The sequence below is a fragment of the Manduca sexta genome, chromosome 15 (genome assembly GCF_014839805.1).
Source record: "Manduca sexta isolate Smith_Timp_Sample1 chromosome 15, JHU_Msex_v1.0, whole genome shotgun sequence".
In the NCBI taxonomy this organism is placed as follows: Eukaryota; Metazoa; Arthropoda; class Insecta; order Lepidoptera; family Sphingidae; genus Manduca; species Manduca sexta.
In genome coordinates this window covers 10,646,786-10,659,627 of record NC_051129.1, presented here as the reverse complement: position 1 = coordinate 10,659,627, position 12,842 = coordinate 10,646,786, and the positions used below count along the sequence as shown (strand labels likewise).

Below are 12,842 nucleotides of genomic sequence, written 5' to 3'. Positions count from 1 at the left end.
CCTTGCGTAGCCTTTCGTTGAAACCGGCGGGAGTTTTTTTACTGCCGCTAGCTGTCTCGCTAGACTAAATCCTGAGCTAAAAGTCTTGATCTAATCCGATATAATAATAGAAATGGTGTAAATTAATTTTAAATTTTTGTTGTGAATAGAATGATTTGCAGATTATAATTTAATCTCCGCAGTTATCTGTCTGCCTGTTATCCGTCTTGATCCTTTTCATCTCATTATTATTGAAAACTTTATTTTGGTCGTCGTTACTAAAATAGCATGCTATTTTTCTAGTCGGTAGTTTACATTATGTGATTGCAAAGCATGCGTCGTTTCTGATAGATAGTAATTGTGTTGCATTGGATCGAACTGTGACGCTTGTAGATAAGTTCAAACAATCTGGAATGGGCTGGTAGGCGACACTAATTACTATGCCTACAGCATAGTGTAGGTACAGTACAGCGGCTGACACAGCGCTAGTGAAGTCGAACCTAGTCTTGTTTTTAATTGATCTTACTCGCCCGATCATCGTAAATAGACTGCTGGGACCAATGTCCGCAGGTTCAAAACCTGCATGCCTGAGAAGCACTGTATAGGAATTTTAGGGTAAGTGATGTGTAACAATTCGCACTAGGCGAGCGTGGTGGATTACTACACTAAGGATACACTAAGGATTCATCCTTCTCAGTAGTAGGGGCCTGTACTGAGCAGTGGGACAGTACATAATACAGGGCTAATATTTTTATTATTAAACTACACCTAAAAGTATTTACGTTCGTATCGTATAATCGTAAGTTTCGTTACAAAACCGTCATGCCTCCGTAAGAAAACCTCAATCGTGATATTCTATCAGATAGGCAAGCGGCATGCTCGTTTAGTCATTCAGGTGTTATTAAAAAAATCTTACAAAGAACTACTTACTGATGTTTCCGTAAAATCTGTCGGTGTGCGAAGACTCTTATATTAGTATAACAGGTTAAATAAAATTCTGGGTAGTCCTTGGATACAAATATAATTTTAAAAAAAATACAATCAATACACAAAGCACATAACTGTTTTTGTAAGGAACATTTATCGTTCCATTTTGATCTTCAATACAATATTATACAATTACAATAATTAGTTTACACCTAAATCTACATACAATATGAATTACTACCACATAAATTATGATAAAAATGATTCTTATAGGTAATAAAAATAATAATGTGAATATTCTAAGAGCACTAAGATATTATTACACATTAAAAAACACTACACCATATTCAAGGAAGGACAAAACCAAATATAAACAAAGTATACACTCTTTTCTGTATTTTATTCACCTTTGTAACTTACCTCGAAATTTATAAGAATTACAGAACAGGAAAATTTGAAAATAGATAAGACATTGATTCACATATCGTTTTATTGTTCTCCAAATATGGTTTACAACGGTAACAGTATATAATTTTATACCGAGAACTCATTATTTTTGTAAAAGCAAATTATACGATATATCTTTACTCATGCCAGTCGTCTAGAATTTATGTGTTAAACTATGTACCAGTGGCGTAACGTGGGTCGTACTCGCTCGGGGCGGATCAAAAAATTTGACGGGCAAGGCCCGAAAAGCAAAAAGAAAAATTTTGATTTTACTTTTGTTGCGCATACCTAGCTACTGGTATACGCAACAAAAGTAAAATCAAAATAAAGGTTTTATTTGGCTCATTTTGCCGTGTTAAAGTGCCGTATGCCCCAACTACGTTATCCCACTGCTATGTACCTGAGTTATGAAATTGAATGGAGTTCAATGAGACGCGTGGTATTTTTCATGTGCTTTACATTCCCTTTATGAGGTAAGTATTGACCACGAACTTTCCTTTCGTACCTTTAAGAGCCGTGCCACTGAGGCCCAATTGCGGTATAATCCGAGCCTACATTTTTAATACCCAGATTCATCAGCGAAACATAGGCTCCTACATTATAGTACGTTGGCTCGACACAATCTTTATACTTGTGAACGTTTTGTTTTTTACTTGTGGGTAGATTCGAATAATTCATGTATCTCTTTAGCAGCTGGTAGCGTTGTTGCCAGATTACGCAGCAAAGGAGTGATATCAGTAGCAAGCTTATCGTTTTCTATAGTGGTCTTCATTCTCTCAACTACATCGAACGCAGACAGTTGTCTTCCAATTGCAAGAAACGCTGGGGAAAATCCACTGCGCGACGAAACGACGAAATTCATAGCGAACCTTATACCTGGCAGATTCGTATCCCATGATTTGAGATCTTTCCCTAGTATTAATAATAACCGATGTGTGAGGTTACGATATTTAGCATCAGTATTATGACGAGAATGATGCGGCAACGCTAACGTCTGTTCTATACCCAATGCGTGACAAACATGTTGCATAACCTTCGCGACGAATTCAACTCCTTTACTGCTAACCATCTTATCCGGAATTCCAAACCTTAAGAACACCTCTGATATAAGTACCTGCGCGCATTCTGTACTAGTGCCATTATCTAAGGCGAAAAGTTCGACCCATTGAGAGCAGACATCCTCTACAATCAAGAGCCATTGTTTACCATTTGATGTCCTGGGTAAGGGACCGAATAAATTCACCGACACAGCCTCAAACTGTCGAGAAGGTAAGGGAGTCGGAACTACGCCTACACTACTTTCGTTGTTAGAAAAGGTGATTTTACACACAGGACACTCAGAACGTATAACTCCTCGTTGTCCGCACACGTAACATGACAATAATTGTTCTTCACAGGTCAAATTATCTTGGTTTTTAGTATAATTTCTGCACTGAACTATATGACCAAACTGGTTACAAGAAGTGGAAATTAATTGAACCGGTTCAACCGGTTTACAAGATATATTGGTAGTAGAGTTTAAAGTTGTCGACCTTACATTATCACCAATATTAGCAACGGATACTATTTTTTTATTCGTCAATAGATTGTTGCTATTCACGTTTCCCGCGTTTTGTTCTGGTAAGTGTGTTTCTTTGCCGCTTAGAGAGTCTTTCATGTTTATAGCCTCAGTTATCAGGTTATGGAGGTCCGAAGGAATATTTTCGGGCGGTGTCCGCTTCGTAAGTAATCCGTAAATAATATCGACTTGCATTCTTTTAGGGACGTGGTAAGGTAAACATAACAAATCCCGGCGCACGCGCGTGACAAACGATTGGTCCGATTCGTCGGCTTTTTCTTGCGCAAGGATTTTTTCTAGGATCTTGTGTGACGGTTCACTATACTTCAATCGTAACAAACGTACTGCCTCATCCCACGTGGTTATTGACGACTTCACGTAACTCCACCATTCGGCAGCTTCGTCAGTCAATAGCGCCGCGAGTTGTTTGAGCGCGGTATCTTTGCAAATAGAGGACTGCTTCAGAAACATCTCTAAATCATTCAAAAACTTTTCGATTTTATATGGGTCCGAAGCTTTCCCATCGAACCGGTTCATGAACCCATTAAAAACCGATTTTTCGGTATTTGGGTTGCTAACAGTCCTTGGATTCGGATTCGAATTCTGTAACTGGCCTGTCTTTAGAATTACTTTATCGGTGGCAGCTTTCACTCCGTCATTCGATGGCGATAGACTAATAGATCCTTTCTCGCGACTCGCATTTTGATTATACTGCAATAACAATCGCTTGAACTCAACCCATAACGGTGCTAGCTCGTCGTTGGCAATCTTGTTTCTTCTTTTTATATGTTTCTCCTTTTTTGCTTCAATATCTTTTGATAATATCCTCTTCGACATGTTTTAGTGTAAGTCGCACTGTATTGGCCAATAAAGAATATATTCGCACAAAAATAACACGTAATTTTTATTATAACTTTTTACATTTAGCACGCGTTTTGCTCCCTTGTCAGAAACCACATACATATAAGCGTATCGGTTAGACGGAAGTTAAATAAGACACTCAGTATATCGTAGCGACTTGACGAGTCGATAATATAATATTATTAACAATAATAAAGTAACGCGACACAATCATCAATGCACAATTACAGCCGCATGCGCATACGTGTATCCGTCACGGCAGTGTGGGACAGACTGATCAATGCTGCCCGGTTGCCAACACGTATTCTCGGTAGTATGTACATTGGTAACATAACTTAACATGTATAAATGTTAATTCCAGCTATCCAAATGCAGTTATCTTGTTTTAGGTCCCAAAGCTACGTTATTTTCGTTTTTTTTTTATTTATTTATTTATTACGGCTCTGGAGATAAGTCTATTGAGCCCGTCTTCGTTATTTTGGTTTGTAAATAGTATTGCCAGCTTGTAAAGTGAATTATTTCTATTTTTAACAGGAAAAATCTGTATAAAAATATTATAGGTAAGTACTTCATATTTCAATATATGTTTTATTTTCTTAGTACGAGTTCTAATAAGTATAAAATATTTAAGAAGAAACATTAGAAACCTAATTATAACGTTTATTGTAATAAATACTAAAATCTACTTTTTTTATATTTTGTAAACTATTTTCATTAGGGTTATAGAAAAGGTTATAAATCATATCCCAAGGAACTTGAATAAATTTCACCCACTTTTTTCTTCTTTTTTTTGGCTAATTACATAAGTTTTATAGAAAGAAAACTGGCCTCTATTTAATTGTTTAATACTGAGCATTCAGTAACATCCTATCACTGTCATATAGCTTCATTCTTACGTAGTATATTACTTACTGTAGGCGTCCATTAATACAGAGCACTAATAAAGATGTTTTGCTTTCCAACTGTAAATCATTTAATGTTGAAAATCTATTTTATAGATAATTACTGAAAATTAAATATTTGTGTGAGATAAGTACCCATGTTAATTTCACTAACCATATTTAACAATTATTTCGTTCAATTATAAACAATAATTTCAGAGCTTCTGTAAGTAATTAGTAATGATACAAAAAAGCTAACATTTATATTATTAAAGTAATCGGTGGAGATCATCGGTAACATAGTCAAGAATTTCGAGAATTGTCACATATAAAGCGAGGGTAATACATTCATTCTTTACGTTTCTGAATTCATAATCTTAAACACTCTGAATCCGATACACAATGATGTTACCTCAAACACATTTCACATTTTTTTCGTTAGTAAATGATAAAGAATGATTATTAATTTTCACAAATTGATCTGAAAGAATATCATTGATGAGTATTTTTTATTGCGATCCCGAAAATCGGAATTATTATTTTATATTTATTTATTTATTAAATAATAATGCGCTACTTAGTGGATTTATTCTTAACTTTTATATGTTTTAAAAATGTATACGTATCTTTTGTTCAATATTTTAATTTTCTATTTTTTTTTATTTCGACCTAATATCTAGTTGTTCCATCTACGTGTGTAGTATAATATCTTCTTTATATTTTAATTATTTTCAAATAATGAGTACATATTTGGTAAAAGAAAGTTACTTTTACTTACTTAATTGTTTAAATTTTAAAGCTAGTTCTTATTAATTTTTTCTTACCAAGGTGGTCTAGCCCTTCAGCTAGCTTGCTTTAGTCGAGTTGGATTGTGGCAACATTTATATGAATGGTGTGAAGCGCCTGGCAGGCATCCGTTTTCAATAATTCTTAAAATTCAGACGCCATTCCGGATGTATAAGCCAAGCCTAATGCTCTATGAATGTCATGTTTGAATTGTTGGAGACCGTTTGCGTTTTGGTTTGCGTGAACTTTTGTTTTGTTGTGTAAAATTATATAGCTGATATTCTAAATATAAGTTCAATAATTACGGCATATTAATATAATTGCGTGGAGTAAGTTTTAATTTACTTCAGAACTCATAATTACAAAATATTCACTATGCGATAAGTTTTTAATGTTTATGTTTACAGACAATTTAATATAATTAGCAGTGATACTTAGTGATGTACGCAGCAAATTCGCTATGTGTAAGGTTTGAGCTGTGCAACGGCCTTAATAGCTGAAATTTAAAAGTTATGCTTTTGTTTTAGATAAAACTTAATGCCGAAAAGTAAAATTCCTTCGCCGGCGCGGTCCCACGGCGCTGCCGTCACGCCGCGCCGATACAAATCTCGCGGACCAAGGAGCGTGGGGTCCCCAGCCCGTTCCGATGTCTCCGGCAGACTCACTTCAGTGATAAACATGCATAAAACCTCTTTTGTACTCTCACCTATGCCCACTCGAAGATCTGTGCTTGCTGATAATACCGACATTGAGGAACCAAAGAGTAAGAATTTCATTTTGTTAAATTTAGCTATAGATTTTAACGGGGTGCCTTAGTGAATTTCAAGGATGTACTACGTACGTACGACGGCGTTTTTGTATTAAGTCTATGATTATCATGCTGAGTTCCCAGTTATGAACCCTGGTCGGGCTAAATACATTGTGACTGGGATCTCCATTGAGATTAGTCACGGTGTCTGAAATTTGGTTAGGGATTTATTTATATATAAAATACAATTCACAGAATTACTAAATTCTTTTTTCTATTTATAAATAAATGTGTAAAAAAAATCTGTGAATAGAAACAGATGGAATATCTATATTTAAAGCCTAAGTTTTTGTTTTAATATGCTTATTGATTAAATTTCTAATATGTTAAAAAACACAATGTATTGAATTCTTTAGATTTATTTATTCTGGGAATGGACCTTCGCACAAGTAGAACTGGATATGTATAAAATAATTATATTATATCTATTCACAGCCAATATTACTTTAACTCTTGGTCTCTCGTGGCTCGCCGGCGAGCCAAGACAGCTACATGACATTTGCGTGTGTCACGGGATTATAACCTTATATACTACATAATAAGGTTATTTTTCCGTCACACGCGTAGCTGTTTGACAAGTCATGACGGGTTAAATTGGACTATATAATTTTAAATATAGAATGTGAATATCTACAACTGGATATGCGATTTCAAAAAGAAATGCTTACCTATATCTGTTTTGCCTATGGCTCCACCTCCATGAAAGTGTTTCTTCAGGATAAATATGTATTTTCCCAGGATAAAAAGTCTATTAGCACTCAAGAATAATGGAGCTTCTTGTTAATGAAAAATATATTATAAATCAGTTTAATGGTTCCTGTAATAAGTGCATTCAAACAAATGTCAGCGTCATATTGTTAGTATAGATATCAATTCTACTATCTCTCCCCTCTACCCCTACCGCAATTTATAAACTTCACATTTCTTTAGAAAATAATCAATTCAATTCCCTAACACATTAGAAATTCAGAAATGTGCTCTTTAAGTAGCATTATTCAATTGTTTTTTATATCAACCACCTAGATTGTAAAATGTGTATGACATTTAAAAATTTGATACATATAATGAAATCTACAGATTACAAAACATGATTACAGGAAGAAGCTGGTGGAGACAGTTGGGAGAAAACTCACGAGATGTGATGGAAGTCATAGAAAGTAATAAAGTTAGCGCAGAGACAGATAATGTGGAGGAATTGATAGAAATGGAAGTGCTAAGGTGAGTTATTTTGATGAGATATAATTGAATTTTACAGTATGAAAACACTTGAAACGAAAAAGAGATTAATAATTGTCTATAGCAATTGGGAGTAATGTAGCTTCCTTTTAGAATATTCAAAATCGGTTTAGTAGTTCCAGAGAGAGAGCTCCTACAAACAAACTCACAAACTTTTCCCCTTTATTATATTGTTATAGATAAATTCTTATTTTTTTTTCCAGCCAAGAAAAGGAAGATTACCATTTAGATTTGCCTGAAAGCAGTGGTAGTGAATCTATACACAGTATAGTTATGCCTCAGCGTAAACTTTTTAAACTAAAAGAAAATGACGCACCAAAAATGTTTGGTCAAATTGTGGGTAATAGAGAAACATTGCCAAAATTGCATAAAAGTAGTGTTGGCCATGATAAAAGTATTAAGGTTGGACCTAGAGAACTATTTCAAAACAACAAGCAAAGGACCAAACCCATCTTTCCTGCTGCTTTACTTGATATTTCACTCAATAAAACTGTTTCTGATAAAACAAAAGAAAACCTAATGGAACCACCCAAAAACCAAGTTAGAAATATTTTTGGCAACCATGCTCCAACTAAAAGGCGCAATATGTTTGCCGAATTTGTTGTTTCCGAGAGTGAAGATGAAATACCAGAAATTCAACCCAAAGTGTTTAGCTTTCCTAAAAAATCTGACCCAAAACGCAGGGGCAGTAGTACTTCGAGAGGGATGAGAGAACCTTCACCTGCATCAAGTATCACTACTGATATGGAGATGGATGATTGGAAACAATTACCATCGTCCACAATGGTTGCGGAGCAGCTAGAAGAGGCCATGTCTAGAACACCAGTGAAAAGAGCTAGATTGAGCAAATTATCAGAGGCCAAAGAATCTGATACTGGTACAAATAGCAATGCAACTGGCGATAAAACAAAACAATCGAATAAATCGATTTCTTCAAAAAATAAATCAAAAAATTCTTCAACAATCAAAGATAAGTCACTTGAATTAAATAATTCTATGACAACTAAACATGCAGCAAGAAATATGCAGAATAACTTTATTGTTGATAATATTACACATGAGGCATCATTTACATCTAAAAATATGTCAAATAATAAGTCAAAAAGTAGCAACTCTAGTTTAAATAAACGCAATTCAAAAAAAGCTGAACAATCCCTCAGCGCTGATAACAATAAGAGCCAAATATCGGAGAAGTCAAAGCAAAATATTTCAAACAGTAAAAAAAGACTTCACACTGACGGAAGCCAACTTGTTGAACAAGATAATAACTTAGAAAATGTAATTGAGCAGGACGAAAATAATGCTGAGATTGATGAAAACGAAGAAAATAATTTTACTTTAGAATATGAAAGTGATGAACAACAAGGAACTGTTGCACAAAATGTAGAAAACAAATCTGCAAAGAATAAAACTGTTACATTGAAAAAAGATTCAGATAAAACTCATAATGCTGTTGCTTCACCAGAGAAACAAAACACATCAGTTAAGCAATTACATTCAATATCTAAAAAAATTGTTAATGAAACTGACGAATCTGATATAGTAAAAGAAACTGAGGCTACCTTAATAGACACCAATATCATTGGCGCTAATATTATTCCCGTAAATGTTGATGCAAGTAAGACCATTAGTGATGTATGTAAAGCTAATATTGATAATCGTAATAATGTTGTGGAAAATAATGATATGGAATTCGATGAACAAGATGTAAATCGTTTTGAAAACAAAGAAGTTCACGAAGAAATGGATATAGATGAAATTGATGAGAGAATAGTAAAAAACAAAGATATTATAAGTATAAGTGTCAAAAAAAGTTCAACCAATGAAGAAGTTAGTAATCAAAATCAAAGTGACTATCATAACTCGAAAAAGATACTAGAGTCACAGAAAGCAAACCAGACAAACGTAGAAAACAAACAGGTATCTATAATAAAAAAACTTTTAAATGAAAATGATGGGAAAAATGAAAGTGTAGAAATTAACGCTGAAAATAGCCGTGTAATTTTAAACGAAAACAACGATAAAGCTGAAAAAGATAGACAAGAAATTCGTGTTGAAGAAAGTACAGAGGACTTTGAAGAATTGCAAAATAAAACCCTATATTCTAACAAGACACAAGAGTTAAATATAAGTAACAAAAAGGACGAAGACAATTCTAATCGGGATATACGAAATGAAAGCCAACAAGAACAAAATGAAAGTAACATAACAAAAGATAAAATGGATGTTGAAGAAGAAATTGAAAATGAGGCAACCGAACATAATGAAAGTAACGCTGTAGAGTTTAATGGAAGTGAAATGTCTGAACACGACAAAAATAAAGTTGAAGAACAAAACGAAAGTGAAACAGTCGAACAAGATGACAATACAGCTGAAAAGCAAAATGAAAGTGAAATCGAGGAACGAAATGAAAGTAAAGATGAAGAACAAAATGATAGTGAAGAGATAGAACAGGATGAGAGTGACGCAGAGGAACAAAACGAAAGTGAAATAATTGAGCAACATGAAAGTGATTCTGAGGAGCACAACGAAAATGAAGCAGATGCGCAAAATGATAGTCAGATTTTAGAACACGATATAAGTGAAGAAGAACAAAGAAGTGAATCTGAAGTTGAAGAACAAAATGAGAATGAAGCTAATGAACAAAATGAAAGTGAACCCGAAGAACAAAATGAAAGTGAAGCCGAAGAACAAGAGGAAAGTGATGCTGAAGAGCATATTGAAAGTGAATTTGAAGAACAAAACGAAAGTGATGCTGAAGAGCAAATTGAAAGTGAACTTAAAGAACAAAACGAAAGTGATGCTGAAGAACAAAATGAGAGCGAAGGAGAAGATCAAAACGAAAGTGAAGCAGAGGAAGAAAACGAAGGTGAAGAAGAATTACGAGACCAAAGTCAAGAAGCCAGTGAAGATGTTATTGAACGAACCGAAACACCTAACTTGAGTGGAATAAAGTCACCAGAAGCTGTATTACACGACCAAACAAACAGGGGCGACTCGTTCACAGCAAAAGGTCGCAATACTAGTGTACGGAAAAGCAAAAGTATGATCAAACCATTAAACATTCGACCGAGCTTAGCACCGCCACGAGATAGTATTGGATTCTCGGACGGTACTAAAAATTCCACCGCCGAGGGATCAGGTTGGGATTCGCATAGAACAACACGGAAAACACTACGCCAAACTTTCGGCAGAGACTTTAGCCCACGCAAATCCTTACGCGCTCTGGTCATGGAAAAATCGGCTAAAAGACAAACTGCCTACATGGATAGACGACCAGACATCACAAGCCTACCTCAAGCAAATTCCACAGAATTCCCCGAAATGTCCAATCGTGATTATGAGGAAACTATGGAATCAGATCATGAATTGTCGCGAAGGACGCGGCAAGCGACGTTGGAAATGTGTTTGGAACAAATAAAGACGAAAAATTTGGAACGATGGGAAAGAGTGGTTAGTTTCTAATTATATTGTACAATATTGCTAAATTTAAAGTAATTTAAAAAAATATAATTGTAATATGTTGTATGATTTTCGATGGTGTGCCTGATATATCTATGATATTTTTAAATAAATATAATATACATAACCATTACATTTTACAGGGCGATCAAGTCAGAAACATGTTTAAAACATCAAATAAAGAAAATGTGCGCTTTAAAGAACCTCGTCCTATGTTTGAAACTATACGGAAAACGAAACCAGTCAAGACAAAGTCAAAAGACAAGCAACTTGGTTTGTTAATGCCACTGGACTATTTGCCATCGGAACTATTGAAGGATATGACATACAAGCCGCCCAAGAGGTTCCAACCAGGGAACGTGTCGTGGATCACTAAGCGACTTTACAAATTCTTGGAAACCAAATTGGAGCCGAAGTAAGTTTACAGCTTTGACTCTAAAAAATTTTATGATACAAATCATATTTACAAATGGCAATATTTCATTTGCGCCTTTTGTATGTTAACTCCTCACTCAAATTTGTTATATAGGTAATATTTATAATTTAGATAATATCATTGCCGTGGTAGCATCAAGATGTATAACATAAGACGATAGGCTGTACTCCCGTATCTAGACTAAATCTTGTATAGTTTGTTACGCATTTAGAACTAAAATCTGAATATTTTATTACAACCACAACACAACACTGATCAGTGAAAAGTCAGTGCTGTGTGTATATTAATTTATTGTTACACCCATATTGTAAAACGTCTGCAATAAACTCACAAAATTCCGAAAGGATTTCGAATATTTCTTATAGAGTTAGTTTGAGCCCCTGGAAAGGACATAGGCCATTTTTTATCACGAAAATACTCTCACGCGAAGCTGCCAGTAATACCTACTTTATTTTATATTTCATTTCAGATACGATTACAAAGCTCGTGTAAGAGCAGAGAAACTGGTTGAAACCATCTACAACTTCGCGAAAGGTCTCAAACGGCACCAAGTGGCGCCCATCGACGCGGTCGAAGTTCTGAAACACGAAATGGCGCGGTTGGACATAGTGAAGACGCATTTTGAGTTCTACGAGTTCATTAAAAATTACATGCCGCGAGAAATACGGATAAAGGTAATTCTTTCAAATATACGATTGTTTATGGGTTAAAACAGAAGCGCAACTATTGAGCACGTTTTTGCTGAAAGTATATCCACCAGTTGCGAAACGTCCTTACAACCCAATTCCTATCGGCTTCCCTTTTAGGTTTATGAACGTTTGTCTTAGTTTTGTTTTCTGTTAAATTGGCTGCATTATGTTTACAAAGGCAATTGTTTTTTGCCTCGGGTTACTTTTTGAGAAATTTGATCCTTCGCCACTGATATCCACCCCATCACACATGTTTGTACAATATAAAAAAGGGATTTCCTTTTCTTTTGTGCTCGTATTGTGTCGACTAGTGGCGAAGGGTTCATATAACCCGATTCATGCCGGCTTCCCTTTCGTAATTTATGTTGAATCTAATTATCATTGGAACGATTTGCAGACCGTATTTGTGCCTATTAGTGCTATACGTTGTGTCTCTTTCGGCTTCTCTTTCGGAAAATTTCACCTTTGGCCACTGGTTGCCACCACCTCTAACTTGACTTGGTAAACTAAACATCTCTCCTATATATCTTATCAGGCCTGAGCTTATGTCCCAGTTATGCCATTTAAATTATGATTGTATGTTTTTTATGCAAATGACTAAAATCCGAAGCTTATTAATGTGGGTTTACCATGATTTCATAAGGCAATTTATTGTTGTTTTAATTATTTCAGGTGATACCAGATATAGTTAACAAAATCCCAATGCCAAAACATGGAATATTTTCTGAAATTCTTCTCCACTGACTGGCCTGCAGTACAAATAATATTGTGA

General features: G+C 34.9%; 1 protein-coding gene across 1 annotated transcript; it reads left to right on the top strand.

Annotated features, from left to right (window-relative positions):
• Positions 1-5,574: 5,574 nt before the first annotated feature.
• On the top strand, positions 5,575-12,842 carry LOC115451254 (myb-like protein X). The gene is made up of 7 exons (XM_030179488.2): positions 5,575-5,768; positions 5,967-6,202; positions 7,345-7,465; positions 7,687-10,936; positions 11,089-11,360; positions 11,851-12,055; positions 12,743-12,842. The coding sequence occupies exons 2-7, from the start codon at positions 5,977-5,979 to the stop codon at positions 12,812-12,814; spliced, it is 4,146 nt and encodes a 1,381-aa protein (XP_030035348.1). The 5' UTR covers positions 5,575-5,768; positions 5,967-5,976; the 3' UTR covers positions 12,815-12,842.